At 44.3% G+C, this 17,051-nt stretch overlaps 1 protein-coding gene across 4 annotated transcripts in view; it reads right to left on the reverse strand.

Annotated features, from left to right (window-relative positions):
* Positions 1-1,552: 1,552 nt before the first annotated feature.
* The window catches only part of TEF (TEF transcription factor, PAR bZIP family member), a 46,520-nt gene continuing 31,021 nt past the window's right edge, over positions 1,553-17,051 (reverse strand). For 2 of the 4 annotated variants that reach the window (XM_056523993.1, XM_056523991.1), the window contains exons 2-5: positions 10,956-11,261; positions 9,205-9,431; positions 7,012-7,223; positions 1,553-2,269 (exon numbers count right to left, since the gene is read on the reverse strand). In XM_056523993.1, the coding sequence (XP_056379968.1) occupies positions 2,248-2,269; positions 7,012-7,223; positions 9,205-9,431; positions 10,956-11,261 (767 nt within the window). In that variant the 3' untranslated portion in view covers positions 1,553-2,247. Of the gene's footprint in view, positions 2,270-7,007; positions 7,224-9,204; positions 9,432-10,955; positions 11,262-17,051 lie in introns of those variants that run through there. The other 2 variants (XM_056523994.1, XM_056523992.1) reach the window with 1 other exon arrangement.

Raw genomic sequence — 17,051 nt, forward strand, 5'->3', positions numbered from 1 at the left:
AGAAGTTCGTGACGTATCGAATTTACTGTAAGTTCGCTCATCTCTAGCAAAAACGTGGTGTGAACCCAGCCTAAGATGGTCTTTTATAAGTCTCATCCAGTCTAAATTTTTGATATACAAAACTCTCCTTGTAGACTACCACAAGATTAATAAGGTATCACATATCCAAAGAATGGGTGGGGATCTAAGCCAGTGTTTGTGCCTCCAGCTGTTGCAAAACTACAACTCCCAGCATGCCCGGACAGCCGAAGGCTGTCTGGGCATGCTGGGAGTTGTAGTTTTGCAACAGCTGGAGGCCCACTGGTTGGGAAACACAGGTCTAAACAATAGGATCATAGAAATGGAGGTACCGTGAGTGAATAGTACAGCAGCATGCTCCACCAATCCTAAATGCGCTCTCTATAGGATTTCCAAAATACAGTATATAGTATGTGTACGACCATGTTCAGAAATCCTATAGACAGTAAACAGATCAGAGGCCGGGCATGCTGTCATTTCTTATGATCCCACCTCATTACCTAGTTAAAGGGGTACTCCAAAGAAGAAAAAAATTCTCACATCAACTGGTACAAGAAAGTTCTACAGATTTGTAAATTCCTTCTATTTAAAAATCTTAATCCTTCCAGTACTTATCAGCTGCTGTATGCTCCAGAGGAAGTTATGTAGGTCTTTCCAGTCTGACCACAGCGCTCTCTGCTAACACCTCTGTCCGTGTCAGGAACTGTCCAGAGTAGAAGCAAAACCCTTATAGCAAACCTCTCCTGCTCTGGACAGTTGATTTGAGAATTTTCCTTTCCCCTCTGGAGTACCCCTTTAACACCTATCCTATATACAGGTGATCACTTTTTTACTCTTAGCCTAACTCTTTTAAAGTTGGCCACGCATACACCAGAAAAGGCCACCCAATGATCAACCATGGTTTAAAGTTATACACGACGGTCTGTAATGACTGACAGCAGACTACTGGGTACCAAAACAGTGATCTGCCACGTTGCACGACTATGTGCTCGATCGACTAGTTTAGTCTGACACGCTGCTGTGTGCAAACAATTCGACTACATGGCCTTGTTCTGGACAATCCTAATCTGAGGTGTAACAACGGAAGGATTTCACAGGGTAATTGGAAGGTCTCCCCGCGCTTGCCGGTATTGTAGATCAAACCATGGATGCCACAGGGAGGAGGTAGAAAAATCTTTTATTACATACAACGCGTTTCTGGGCTGGGTCAGCCCTTTCTTCAGGCATGGTAAAATACTTCATTCAATAAGTTTATAAAGGAAATGGATGGATACGTCACATCAGCGGATGTGACGTACCGCACCATAAAATCACCACCTTGATTTCCAGTTCTCTGGCAAGTTCCTGAGAACTAGAAATCAAGGTGGTGATTTTATGGTGCGGTACGTCACATCCGCTGATGTGACGTATCCATCCATTTCCTTTATAAACTTATTGAATGAAGTATTTTACCATGCCTGAAGAAAGGGCTGACCCAGCCCAGAAACGCGTTGTATGTAATAAAAGATTTTTCTACCTCCTCCCTGTGGCATCCATGGTTTGATCTACAATACCGGCAAGCGCGGGGAGACCTTCCAATTACCCTGTGAGGTCCTTCCGTATCGTTGTTACACGCCACCCGGCGTGGGAAGCCTGCTGCAACCGGATTCGCCTACATAAGTGTTGTGCCTTATTCCTGCACAACCGAACCAGGTTGGCATAACCAATTATTTTGTGCTACTCTGTTCCTGTATTCGGATCCTACACAAAAGGAGCGCTCTGTTTCTTTCTTTCGTAATCTGAGGTGTATGACCTGCTTTACCCTTTAGGTAGTAAAAAATAAAAAACTTTTTTTTTTTTTTTAAAAGTAGCACTACTGCCGATTCCTCTGTACTGAAACCTTCCTGTCTAGCACAAGGGGAAAAAAAAAAAAAAAAAAAAAAAAAAACAACAAAAATAAAATAAAAAACAATAAAAAAAAGTGCGGACTGCTGCTCAGATATGTCAGCCCAACTCCTATGCAACTTAAGGAAAAAATAAAAAATAAAAAAATGTACAACCCCCCAAAAAATAATAATCTCTCTTCATCTGGAAATGGCCTTTAGAGTCCATAGAAGCAGTTGTAGGCTTGTAGAAATATTTCCATACCGTAAGTGTAAAAATCCACAGGGATCCCGTCTGGGAATCGATTTGCTTTAATCGCACAAAAAAGTTTGAGCAAAAAAAAAAAAAAAAAATTTGAAAGAAGAATCACTCTGAATCACTGAAGTCACTTTGAATAAAAAAGGAGAAAAGCGTAAGAAATGACGGACAAGTCATTAATATACATTAGGCAGACAATTGGGGGGGGGGGGGGGGGGGAGAACCATCTGTGTAACAAACGCTCATAGGAAAACATTGACAAACGGGGAAAAGATAAAATCACATTTATTTGACCACAATGACAACAGACACATAGAAAAATATAATAAAAATCCATTTTCTTCCAGTTTTTATATTTACAGTGTAGTTATGGCGTAATGGGCGGGATTTCCCACATCATAGGACAAGTGTTTCCCAACCAGGGGGCCTCCAGCTGTTGCAAAACTACAACTCCCAGCATGCCCGGACAGCCGTTGGCTGTCCGGGCATGCTGGGAGTTGTAGTTTTGCAACAGCTGGAGGCACCCTGGTTGGGAAACACTTGTCATAGGACAATGAAAGGAAGGTAACCCGCCCATTGACTAGTATCTACAGTCTTATGTAGATTGTTATGTGAATTCCCACAAACAGTGGTTAGTCAAATTGTTATACCTTAAAAACAACATATAGTGGAGCTCTACCGTATATCGTACATAGCTTAGAAGTTTTATTTTATGATCGTTTGCTCCGAATATCTAGGTAAAATATAGAAGGAAAACAATCCTCCTGTATAAAGATATGCAGCCGCACACTCCAAGGAAAACGCTATGTAGGTCATTCATACCATACACCCGTGTTTTCGTTCCTCCAGCTGTTGCAAATGTACAACTCCCAGCATGCCCAGACAGCCGTTTGAAGGAGTTGTATGTGCCTTTTGTCAAAATCTGCTGCGCCTTTCCCTACAATTCGCAATGACAACTACAGCCACATTATCTGCATCATGCAAGGATTTCCCACTCCTCTCCTGATTCTTTAAACTAGAAGACTTTTTTTTTTTTTTTCTTCATCATCATCATCATCATCGGGTTTTTATTTTTTATTTTATTTTTTATTTTTTTTAAATCAACCGGTGCCAGAAAGACAGATTTGTAAATTACTTCTATTTAACCCCTTAAGGACTCAAGGTTTTTCAGTTTTTTGCACTTTCGTTTTTTCCTTCTCACCTTTTAAAAATCCTAACCCTTTAAATTTTCCACCTAAAAATCCATATTATGACTTATTTTTTGCATCACCGATTCTACTTTGCAGTGACATTAGTCATTTTGCCCAAAAATTCACAGCGAAACGAAAAAAAAAAAAAAAAGTCATTGTGCGACAAAATCGAAGAAAAAACACAATTTTCTAACTTTTAGGGGCTTCCGTTTCTACGCAGTACATTTTTCGGTAAAAATGACACATTATTATTCTGTAGGTCCATACAGTTAAAATGATACCCTACTTATATAGGTTTGATTTTGTCGCACTTCTGGAAAAAAAATCATAACTACATGCAGGAAAATGTATACGTTTAAAAATGTCATCTTCTGACCCCTATAACTTTTTTATTTTTCCACGTACAGGGCGGTATGAGGGCTCATTTTTTGCGCCCATTTTTGTTTTGATTGGACTTTTTGATCACTTTTTATTCATTTTTTAATGGTATAAAAAGTGACCAAATTATGCTTTTTTGGACTTTGGAATTTTTTTGCCCGTACGCCATTGACCGTACGGCTTAATTAATGATATATTTTTATAGTTCGGACATTTACGCACGCGGCGATACCACATATGTTTATTTACACGGTTTTATTTATTTTTTTTATGGGAAAAAGGGGGGTGATTCAAACTTTTATTAGGGAAGGGGTTAAATGACCTTTATTAACACTTTTTTTTTTGCAGTGTTATAGGTCCCATAGGGACCTATAACACTGCACACACTGATCTCTCATCCTGATCACAGGCGTGTATTAACATGTCTGTGATCAGTGTTATCGGCGCTTGACTGCTCCTGCCTGGATCTCAGGCACGGAGCAGTCATTCGTCGATCGGACACCGAGGAGGCAGGTAAGGGCCCTCCCGGTGTCCGATCAGCTGTTCGGGAAGCAGCGATTTCACCACGGCAGTCCCGAACAGCCCGACTGGGCAGCCGGGATAGTGTCACTTTCCCTTCAGACGCGGCAGTCCGCTTTGATCGCCGCGTCTGAAGGGTTAATACAAGGCATCACCGCGATCGGTGATGTCCTGTATTAGCCGCAGGTCCCGGCCGTTGATAGCCGACGGGACCCGATATGACGCGGGGACACCACTGCATTTCGCGGGAGCCGGCGGAGGACGTAAATATACGTCCTGCATCGTTAAGGAGTTAAAAAAATCTTAATCCTTCCAGTACTTATCAGCTGCTGTTATAATACAAAGGATTCTTTTTGAATTTCCTTTGTCTGACCACAGTGCTCTTTGCCGACACCTCTGTCCATGTCAGGAACTGTCCATAGCAGGAGAGGTTTTCTATGGGGATTTGCTCCTACTCTGGACAGAGGTGTCAGCAGAGAGCACTGTGGTCAGACAGAAAGGAAATTCAAAAAGAAAAGAACTTCCTGTGGAGCATACAGCAGCTGATAAGTATTGAAAAGATTAAGATTTAGGATTAAGATTTTTTAATAGAAGTAATTTACTAATCTGTTTAACTTTCTGGCACCAGTTAATTTAAAAAAAATAATAATGTTTTCCAGTGGAGTACCCCTTCAAAGGAAATACATAGTATACAAAAATGTATTTGGAGATCCAGTGTTCGGGTATCTCCGGCTCTCCCATAAGGATGCATGGAGGGGGGTGTTGGCCATCTCTTCGTGTTGTGGTCGACATACTGCATTCATGCGTGAGTGGGAGATCGGAGGGGGTCCAGCAGTCAGACCCACCAAGATCTGATACTTCTCCCCTATCCCAGCGCCAAAGGATGTCCAGACATGCTGGGTGTTGTAGTTTTGCAACAGCTGGAGGCACCCTGGTTAGGAAACACTGGCCTATCCTGTGGATAAGGGATACGTTTTTGGATAGTGGACTAACTCTTTAACATGTTTAGTTTTACTATCCTTAAGAGGCTACACAGATGAAGTTGGCGAACGCAACCTTACAGTACTATGTGATCATTTTGATGTTTTATCAATGCCACGCCACGTTGACATTCAGTGCTACTGTGGGATTTTGCCCACTTTGGCCAACATTTCAAAAACACTGAACCATAAAGGAGAAAAGTACAGGTCTGGCTCCTAAAATGTGGATAAAACTAATAAATGTCCATATTAAAAACAAAAAGGCAGCAACATGTCACTATAAAAAGTGAAAAATACCGACGCATTTCGGGCTGAAATAGTAGGGGTACATTTGTTTTTTTAATGTGTTTTTTTTTTTTTTTTAAATGAACTGGTGCCAGAAAATTTAACAGATTTGTAAATGACTTCTATTAAAAAAATCTTAATCCTTTTAGTACTTTTTAGCAGCTGTATGCTACCGAGGAAATTCTTAACTTTTTGAATTTCTTTTTTGTCTTGTCCACAGTGCTCTCTGCTGACACCTCTGTCCATGTCAGGAACTGTCCAGAGCAGCATAGGTTTTTTCTATGGGGATTTTCTCCTGCTCTGGACAGTTCCTGATACGGGCATCAGGTGTCAGCAGAGAGCGCTGTGGACAACACAAAAAAGAAATTCAAAAAATAAAAAAGATTTTCCTCTGTAGCAAACAGCTGCTAAAAAGTACTGAAAGGATTAAGATTTTTTTTAATAGAAGTAATTTACAAATCTCATGGTATCCGTGAAGAGAAATGAAGATATCGGCACTCACCAGTGTGGCTGCAGGGTCTTCTTTATTGAGACATACTCACATGCGGGGTACAGAAGAGAGGGGAGTGGGGGGGGGGGGACAAGTGGTGGCGACCGAGCTCTAGTTTCGCACACTTGGTGCGCTTCGTCCGGCCATGATGGCCGGACGAAGCACACCAAGTGTGCGAAACTAGAGCTCGGTCGCCACCACTCCCCTCTCTTCTGTACCCCGCACGTGAGTATGTCTCAATAAAGAAGACCCTGCAGCCACACTGGTGAGTGCCGATATTTTCATTTCTCTTCACGGATACTATGAACTTTGCATTATCTGAGCACCACCTGAGGCATTACAGCTATACCAACGCCTACCTGCCATTCCAAATCCAGCACACTCACGCAGTGCCGCACTACCTCCTATGTGAGTAATTTACAAATCTGTTTAACTTTCTGGCACCATTTCATTAAAAAAAAAATACCGTAATAAGTTTTCCACCGGCGTACCCCTTTAATGGCTAATAATTCAGCCCAAAGCGCTTTGGAATTTTTCACTTTTTACAGTGACAAGTTGCTGCCTTTTTTTGTTTTTAATATGGACATCTATTAAAGTTTTTATCCGGACCTGCACTTTTCTCCCTATGGTTCATGTTCACATGGGATACGGCCCGTTGTTCTCCGAGCTTCCATCTCCTATACATGCCATGGACTTGATGCGTATTCACATTGAAGTGGTGAGCTGATCTGCATAAACACCGATGTGGCACGAAGTGATTTTAGGTGCCGAGAACTAAATCCAATGACCAGCTCCACACATGAAACAGTTAACAGCATCAGTCCATGGTCCCAACAGTCTCGTATCCACCATCCCTACAATACTTTATCTATTTATCTACTTCCATCGTCTCTAATGCTATAGAGGAAACAGTCTCACTAACATGTTCCCTGATCCTCACTAGTTTACATGGCAGATGGGGAAATGGGTGACCAGCAGACCTTACTCCTATAGAGTGGGAAGGAAACGGGTCTATGAGAAGGATGCTTACAAGTGTCCATATTGGTTTTCGTATTTGGATATGATGTTCTTGCATTTGCCCAGTTCCTTCCGTAGCTCGGCCACTTCTGTACGCAGGGCGGTGTTCTCTTTTTCTAGGAAAGCTGCTCGGACAGTGATCTGGTTCTCTTTCAGTCGCCGGGCGTCTCGAGAGCGCTTCGCCGCCACGTTATTCTTCTTCCGCCTGTTCCAGTACTTTTCATCCTGTGAGGAAAGTCGTGAATGACAGAGATCAATGTGGAGAATTATAACTCAATGAAGGTTTATAGGGATCTAGAATTTTCTTCATCTTGAGACACTGAGGACCCCAAATTGCAATAATGCAGTATGCAATGTGGTGTTGTATAGGGTGCAGTGCTGACATATTAAAGGGGTATTCCAGGAAAAAAAAAAAAAATTATAATCAACTGCCTCCAGAAAGTTAAATAGATTTTTAAATTACTTCAATTAAAAAAAAAAATCTTAATCCTTTCAATAATTATCAGCTGCTGAAGTTGAGTGGTTTTCTGTCTGGCAACAATGCTCTCTGCTGACATCTCTGCTTGTCTCGGGAACTGCACAGAGTAGAAGAGGTTATGGGGATTTTGCTTCTAAACTGGGCGGTTCCCGAGACACGTGTCATCAGAGAGCAGTTAGACAGAAAAAGACAACTCAACTTCAGCAGCTCATAAGTACTGAAAGGATTAAGATTTTTTTTTAATAGAAGTAATTTACAAATCTGTTTAACTTCTTTCTGGAGCCAGAGGGTAGAGGGTAGAGGGTAGAGATAGACATATACATATATATATATAAAATAATAAAGTTTTTTCCTGGATAACCCCTTTATCCGGTGAAAACCTTTTTTCTTTTAAATCAACTGGTGGCAGAAAGTTAAACAGATTTGTAAATTACTTCTATTAAAACATTTTAATCCTTCCTGTACTTATTAGCTGCTGAATACTACAGAGGAAATTCTTTTCTTTTTGGAATGCTCTCTGATGACATCATGAGCACAGTTCTCTCTGCCGACGTTATTATAATAATAATAACGCTTTATTTATTGTTGTCCTTAGTGGGATTTGAACTCAAGTCCCCAGCACTGCAAGGCGGCAGTGCCAACCACTGAGCCACCATGCTGCCCTTAGCATACATCTGCTATGCATGGTTGCTAAAATGGACAGAGATGTCAGCAGAGAGTACTGTGCTCGTGATGTTATCAGTGTTCCAAAAAGAAAGTAATTTCCTCTGTAGCATTCAGCAGCTAATAAGTACTGGAAGGATTAAGATTTTTTAATAGAAGTAATTTACAAATATGTTTAACTTTCTGCCACCAGTTGATTTAAAAGAAAAGGTTTTCACCGGAGTACCCCTTTAATGCACAGGGTCACGCACCTGAATGCACAGGGTCACGCACCGGAATACGTTTAGGAAACAGATGCGTTTAGATCATTTTTTGTTATTGTGCATTTATATATGTTCCAACTAATGTCCTCAAAGCAACTGACTGTTCATGGTGGGCCACACGTAGGGGGGTCTGTTGGCAACTGTGCACCAGCGACACAAGCACAGCATCATGGTTTCCATTTATAGATAAAGCCATGGTGCTGTGATCCCCCATAGCCACATGGGCTGGAATTGACACAAGTGACATTAATGGGGGTCAGCCAAGGGAGGTCATTTTTTTGTTTGATAAAATGACTGCACACTGTACTATCACTGCTGTAAAATAAACTCCGATATAAAGCGCACATTCATTTCCATCTTGTAAAGCAGTGTTTACCAACCAGGGTGCCTCCAGGTGTTGCAAAACTACAACTCCCAGCATGCCCGGACAGCCAACGGCTGTCCGGGCATGCTGGGAGTTGTAGTTTTGCAACACCTGGAGGCACCCTGGTTGGTAAACACTGCTGTAAAGTAGGAATGTGCAACAGCTTTATAAAACGAGGGGGAATTCAACCTATGAGACCCCCCAATGGCCTGGTCACTGTTTTACACTACACAAAGTCACTCCCAGCCATTCAGGGAACTGCATCATTTGCATGGAATTTTACCCCCAGCCTGTGCAGACGAAGAGTATGTGATGCGGTCCCAGAGGTTGATTCCACCGACTATCAAGTGAGCGCATATCCTATACCATCTCTTTATACAAAAAAAAGGATACAACATTATATGCACGTTAACTAAAAGAGGCAGCTTTATCACAAACCTTCAGGTCCTCCGGGACATAAATTTTCTTGGCCTTTTTGATCATGGGTTGCGGCTTCAACTCTTCATCTGCAAATTTGTGTTTCCGCGGATCAAAAAGCTCCCCGCCCGGCACGCTGGAGAGCACCAGATCTGTAGGGTCCGGATTGAAGTTCACTTCCACTTCTACTTTTTCTGGATCTATGGGACTTGGTGGATCAGACTCTTCTTTAACAGTTACAGAGGTTTCTACATTGCAACAACATAGAGGGAAATGTGTCAGTGCTGTATGAGCCATATGACCTTGTAAATAGCTGGTTAACCAGATATCAGTAAACCGGTAACAATCTATGATGGATTGTTCAACATCCCTCTCAGAAAAAGCGGATTATTTTAATGGGCAACAAATGTTTTAGGTCTCCTGTGGGAAAAAATGTGAGGCTGGCCACAAGTTCAGCTCATTACCAGATCAGCTCTAAGGGGTATTCCGGCCTTATACATCTTATCTAGAGATGAGCGAACTTACAGTAAATTCGATTCGTCACGAACTTCTCGGCTCGGCAGTTGATGACTTTTCCTGCATAAATTAGTTCAGCTTTCCGGTGCTCCGGTGGGCTGGAAATGGTGGATACAGTCCTAGGAGACTCTTTCCTAGGAATGTATCCACCTCCCATAGACATGAATGGAGGGGGCGTGGTGGGATATCCAGGGATATAAAAACAAAGCTGATTTCTTAAAGGGGTATTCCGGTGGAAAACTTTTTTTTTTTTTTTTTTTTTTTTTAAATAAACTGTTGCCAGAAAGTTAAATAGATTTGTAAATTACTTTTAAAACTTTTTAAAAAATCTTAATCCTTCCAGTACTTATTAGGAGCCAAATACTACAGAGGAAGTGCTTTTCTTTTTGGATTTCTTTTCGGTCTGTCCACAGTGCTCTCTGCTGACACCTCTGTCCATGTCAAGAACTGTCCAGAGCAGCATAGGTTTGATATGGGGATTTTCTCCTGCTCTGGACAGTTCCTGACACTGACAGAGGTGTCAGCAGAGAGGACTGTGGACAGACAAACTAAATTCAAAAAGAAAAGAATTCCTTCTGTAGTATACAGCTGCTAATAAGTACTGGAAGGATTAAGATCTTTTTGGTTTTTGTTTTTTTTAATAGAAGAAATTTACAAATTGGTTTAACTTTCTGGAGCTAGTTGACTTAAAAAGACCTTAAAAAAAAAAAAAATGTTTTTATATATATTTATATATAAAAATAAATAAATGAATATGTTTTACACCAGAGTACCCCTTTAAGCTACCACCCATCCTCAGGTTGTGTGTGGTATTACAACTTGGCTCCATTCACTTCAATAGAACTGTGCTTCAACACACACACCCCTGAGGACAGGTGTAGCGCCGTTTCAGAAATCAGCTCTGTTCTTCTAATACTTTAAAGGAATACTATTGTGCAGGACAATTACCCCCTATCCAAACGATAAGGGAGAAGTGTCTGATCGCAGGGGGTCTGAGTGATGGGACCCTCCGCAATATCCTGCACGGCACCCTGGCTCTCCCCAGGAACGTAGCGTGTCTACCCCCAGACACCCCCTCTATGGGAGACCCAGAGATACTGCGTTTGGGTGGTCTCCAAGCATGCTGGAAGTTATGGTTTTGTAACATCTAAAAAGGTCCACAGTTTGGAGACCACTGCTGTAGTTCCTAGGACTACAAACATTGTTATAAATCTGCATTTACAGGTTATGTAAAATAATTAGTTTAAAAACTGCACCTTCAGTGTTCTGTAGCAAAACCGATGGTGACACTGGTGAAGAAGAAGAAGTAGAAGCGGTCTCCTCCTCGTCCTCCAGCTCGGACACGGGCATTAGTGGATTCTGAATTGCCTGAGCAAGCTGTGCGGGGCTGGATGGGATTCCATTCTCTAGGAGAAACTCATCCAGGTCCATATATTCCAGATGAAATGATTCGCCATCATATGGGATGGTCTTATCCCAGATAGGGGGCATAAGCGCGGCCGACACCGCCAGCAGGTTCCCATCGAGACTGTCATCTTTGTCCAATTTATTCTTGTCTTTGTCTGTAAAACATTTAAAAAATAATAAAAAGTTATTTACACAAGTTATCAGCTAGATGTCATACCAGACGAGCTCCTGATAAATAAATGATCCCATAAACACTGGAGAGGAAAAAAACATACTAATTTTGTCTGACTGTGCAAAGTGTACGGGACCTATAGCCTGAGGTTACTGGGTCACTAAACCATTGGCAGTGGTGACCGGCAAAGACATTAATCCAGTTATTAGATTAAGATTCATTGCAGTAACAGCCCATTTTTAAATAGATTACCGTATTTTTCGCCGTATAAGACGCACTTTTTCTTCCCCAAAACTGGGGGGAAAAAGTCGGTGCGTCTTATACGGCGAATACACCCCTATCGCGGCGGTCCCTGCGCCCATCAACGGCCGGGACCCGCGGCTAATACAGGACATCACCGATCGCGGTGATGCCCTGTATTAACCCTTCAGACGCGGCGATCAAAGCTGACCGCCGCGTCTGAAGGGAAAGTGACGCTAACCCGACTGAATAGCCGGGTTAGTGCTTACAGGACACCGGGAGGGACCTTACCTGCCTCCTCGGTGTCTGCTCCGTTCAGGGATCCCCTGTATGGCCGGCGCTCTCCTTCCTCGTCATCACGTCGTCGCGTACGTACGTCGGCGTGCGTAACAACATGATGGCGGCGACGGAGAGCGAGGATACCCGGCCGGCAGCAGAGACGTTCCCGAGCGACGGGGACACGGCGACAGCGATGGAGCGACATCCAGGGCAGCGGTGACGGGTCCGGAGCGGCGGGGACACGTGAGTATTACCTCCTCCTGCAGGGGTCTTCAATCTGCGGACCTCCAGATGTTGTAAAACTACAACTCCCAGCATGCCCGGACAGCCAACGGCTGTCCGGGCATGCTGGGAGTTGTAGTTTTGCAACATCTGGAGGTCCGCAGGTTGAAGACCACTATTGGGTTCAAAATCTTTATTTTTTAAGATTTTGCCCCTAAAAATTGGGTGCATCTTATACGCCGGTGCGTCCTATAGGACGAAAAATACGGTAAATAGATTTTTTTAATAGAAGTAATTTACAAATCTGTTTAACTTTCTTGCACCAGTTGATTTGAAAACATTTTTTTTTTCCTCCCTCACCGGAGTTCCCCCTTAAGTTTATCCCGTGCTCCTCCCTTGTAGGCGATAGATCACACAGCAGGTACTATGAATAAGCATTTTCCTTTCTAAGGCTTGTGTGTGACAAATCCAGCTCACACATGGGCCAAACGCTTAAAAAGGGATATTCCTGATGTTTTGTGGAGCATAGTTAAAGGGGTACTCTGTCCCTTAGACATCTTATCTCCTATCCAAAAGGATATGGGATAAGATGTCTGACTGTGGGGGTCCCGCGATCTCCCTGCTGCATCAGGTGTTCGTTTAGAGCGTCAGGTGCAGCGCCGGAGGCTCGTGACATCATGGCCACGCCCCCCAATGCAAGTCTATGGGAGGGGGCGTGATGGCGAGGGGGCATGGCCGTGCAGTCACGAGCGGGACGTGATGTCACGAGCCTACACCCTGCATCCCCAGTCATCCGGCAACGAGGGTAGTTTGTGCCGTGCACCGGATTTCTGAGGTGCCACAGCGGCGGGACCAAGATGTCTAGCGGCAGAGTACCTCTTCATCAAGTAGAAGACAACATTTTTTTTTTAATAAAACACCCTATACTTACCCCCCCCCCCTCCCTGCGGGTCCCACATCGTGCTGCATCTCCTTTTGTTTGTGTCCCACAGGGACCTTCCCGTTCAGCCAATCAGAGGCTGAGGAGAGACAACTCTGTGGCTACTGACTGGCTGAGAAGGGGGGGGTGTTCGTATGACAAAGACAAGAAACTGCAGCGTGACAGCGGATCGACACCGAGAAAGCGGACACAGCGAGGAAGCAATGAAGGCCAGTTTAGCATTTTTTACTTGCACCCTTAGCACAGGTAAAAATAAAATAATAAAAATTCTCCGGAATGCCCTTTACTTTGTATCAAAATTTTTTGCTAAGTAAACAAGTAATAGACACCAGCAAACCGGAATCCGGCTACCTACTCGCTCAGTCCATTAATGAAGTAGCCCAAGGTTTAAGAATTCACCATGGTCAAAAGCTTGACACCTCTTCTGTCTGCTCAAGGGGGAAGGAGACAAGTCCCTACAGAAGGGCGGTGTACCTGCCTCGAAGGCAAATGATCAGGTATGCTGAAATTCTCCATGATCTTTTTTTGTTTCTCACCTGCCCTGCACCTCAGGTTATGTGCACACAACATTTTAGGGCTGTATTCTAAACTTTAAGATTTTTTTTTTTTTGTATTTGTGATGGTTTTTGAGCTATAAAATATGTCAAAGAAAAGGCTGATCGCACTTAATGGGGAAGAAAAAAAAATGTAAAAATTAAAAATTAAAATAAAATCACTTTTTTGGGTAATTTCTCCCCCACATATGCACACTATGTTCAGCCGAGCATGCATGTGTTCCTAATAGGATGAGAAGAATAAGACGCTGCCAGAATCCTATCTGAGCTTAATGATGTCACCGCTACTGTTCTCAGGACCCGGGACCCAGCAGCGGTGATGTCACTAAGCTCCGCCCATGCCCCAAGTCGCTGCCGCTCTCTACTGGGTCCCGGGAACAGCAGCGGTGACGTCATTAAGCTCCGCCCATGCCCCAAGTCGGTGCCCGGAGCGAAGATACCAGAGAAGATTACAGGAGATCTCCGCGGACCGGGACAAGGTAAGTATCGTTGTCACCAGTGTCACCTGCAATACCTGTCGGTACCGACAGGTTAGTGCAGGCGACAGTGATGACAGATTTCCTTAAAATCAATTTGAATAAGCCCCTTCCCTAATAAAACTTTAAACCACCAGGCCTTCCTTCCCCCCCCCCCCCCCCCACCCCATTTTTTTTTAAATAAAATAATAAAAGCATGAACATAAGAAATCACAAATCACTGTGTGAAAACATGTTTAACCCCTTAAGGACTCAGGACGTTTGAGTACGTCCTGTCAAATCCCGGCCCCCCGCCGCTAGCCGGAGGGGAGCCGGTGCCCGATGCCTGCTGAAATCGTTCAGCAGGCATCGGGGCATATCGCCCAGGGGGGTCATTATGCCCCCCCATGTCGGCGATGGCCGCAGATCGCTGGACAATTCAGTCCAGCGATCTGCGGCAGACTCCGGGTCAATCGGGTCTCCAGTGACCCGGTGACCCGGAATTACAGGCTGTTCGGGGCCGTCTCCGACGGCCCCGAACAGCCAGAGCCTGCAGGGGTGAGGTGGCACTGGTGCCACCTCACGATCGCCCTGATTCGTCGGCCGGATTACCGGCCGACCAATCAGGGCGCCTGCTGCGGGTGTCACTCCCGCAACCCGCTCCGCCCCTCTTCCGGAGGACGTGAGCGGGTGCGGGACGTGCACCCCGGGTGCTGGGGACCCCGATCCCCGGCGTCAATCTTGGGATCGGGGCCCCAGGAGCGACGGCCGCGGCGGAGACGATGAGGGACTGACCTGTGCGGCGAGGATCGTTGGAGGTGAGTGACAGCCTCCTGCTGTTGCTTAGCAACAGCTCCCAGCATGCAAAAAGGGCATGCTGGGAGCTGTAGTTATGCAACAGCAGGAGGCAGACCACCACAACCCTTATGGGCATGCTGGGACTTGTAGTTTTGCAACAGCTGGAGGCACATTTTTTCTATGGAAAAGTGTACCTTCAGCTGTTGTGTAACTACAACTCCCAGCTTGCACCAACAGCTAAAGTGCATGCTGGGAGTTGTAGTAGTGCATCTGCTGGTTGCATAACTACAACTCCCAGCATGCCCGTTGGCTGTCGGTGACTGCTGGGAGTTGTAGTTTTGCAACAGCTGAAGGCACACTGAGTTATGTAGCAAACCAGTGTGTCTCCAGCTGTTGCATAACTACAGTCCCCAGCATCCCCAGCCAAAGTAGTATGCCTCCAGCTGTTGCATAACTACAATACCCAGCATGCCCTTCCGCTGTCCGTACATGCTGGGGGTTGTAGCTTTTACAACAGCTGAAGGCACACTGGTTGCAAAACACTGAGTTTGTTACCAAAATTTTTTTTTTGTTTGATAAAATGACAATGCACACTGTACTATCACTGCTGTAAAATAAACTCCGATATAAAGCGCACATTCATTTCCATCTTGTAAAGCAGGGTTTACCAACCAGTGTGCCTCCAGCTGTTGCAAAACTACAACTCCCAGCTGTTGCAACAGCTGGATGTCCCCCCCCAATGTGGACATACAGGGTACACTCACATGGGCGGAGGATTACAGCAAGTATCCGGCTGCAAGTTTGAGCTGCGGCAAATTTTCTGTCGCAGCTCAAACTGCCAGCGAGAAACTACTGTGAACCCCCCGCCCGTGCGACTGTACCCTAAAAACACTACACTAACACAAAATAAAAAGTAAAAAAACACTACGTATACACATACCCCTATACAACCCCCCTCCCCTCCCCAATAAAAATGAAAAACGTCTGGTACGCCACTGTTTCCAAAACGGAGCCTCCAGCACTTGCAAAACTACAACTCCCAGCATGCACTGATAGACCGTACATGCTGGGAGTTGTAGTTTTGCAACAGCTGGACGTTTCCCCCCCCCCCCCCCCCCCCCCCAATGTGAACGTACAGGGTACACTCACATGGGCGGAGGATTACAGTAAGTCTGCGGCTCAAACTGCCAGCGTGAAACTACTGTGAACCCCCGCCCATGTGACTGTACCCTAAAAACACTACACTACACTAACACACAATAAAATAAAAAGTAAAAATCACAGCCCCCCTCCCCAATAAAAATGAAAAACGTCTGGTACGCCACTGTTTCCAAAACGGAGCCTCCAGCTGTTGCAAAACAACTACTCCCAGTATTGCCAGATAGCCACTGACTGTCCAGGCATGCTGGGAGTTTTACAACAGCTGGAGGCACCCTGTTTGGGAATCACTGGCGTAGAATACCCCTATATCCTTCCCTATGCAAGTCCCTAATCTAGGCCTCAAATGCGCATGGCGCTCTCACTTTGGAGCCCTGTCGTATTTCAAGGCAACAGTTTAGGGCCACATATGGGGTATTGCCGTACTCGGGAGAAATTGTGTTACAAATTTTGGGGGGTATTTTCTGCTTTTACCCTTTTTAAAAATGTAAAATTTTTGGGATAAGAGGCATTTTAGGTAAAAAAAAAATTTATTTTTTTTACATATGCAAAAGTCGTGAAACACCTGTGGGGTATTAAGGTTCACTTAACCCCTTGTTACGTTCCCCGAGGGGTCTAGTTTCCAAAATGGTATGCCATGTGTTATTTTTTTTGCTGTTCTGGCACCATAGGGGCTTCCTAAATGCGGCATGCCCCCAGAGCAAAATTTGCTTTCAAAAAGCCAAATGTGACTCCTTCTCTTCTGAGACCTGTAGTGCGCCAGCAGAGCACTTTTCACCCCCATATGGGGCGTTTTCTGAATCGGGAGAAATTGGGCTTCAAATTTTGGGGGGTATTTTCTGCTTTAACCCTTTGTAAAAAAGTAAATTTTTGGGGAAACCAAGCATTTTAGGTAAATTATTTTTTTTTTTTTTTTTTTTTTTTTACATATGCAAAAGTTGTGAAACCCCTGTGGGGTATTAAGGTTCACTTTACCCCTTGTTACGTTCCCCAAGGGGTCTAGTTTCCAAAATGGTATGCCATGTGGTTTTTTTTGCTGTCCTGGCACCATAGGGGCTACTGTTCCCCTGTTATACATTATTTAATGTCTAATACCGGACCCAGTACATATATATGTCTGGCTAGGT

This window comes from Hyla sarda, chromosome 6 (genome assembly GCF_029499605.1).
Source record: "Hyla sarda isolate aHylSar1 chromosome 6, aHylSar1.hap1, whole genome shotgun sequence".
NCBI lineage: Eukaryota > Metazoa > Chordata > Amphibia > Anura > Hylidae > Hyla > Hyla sarda.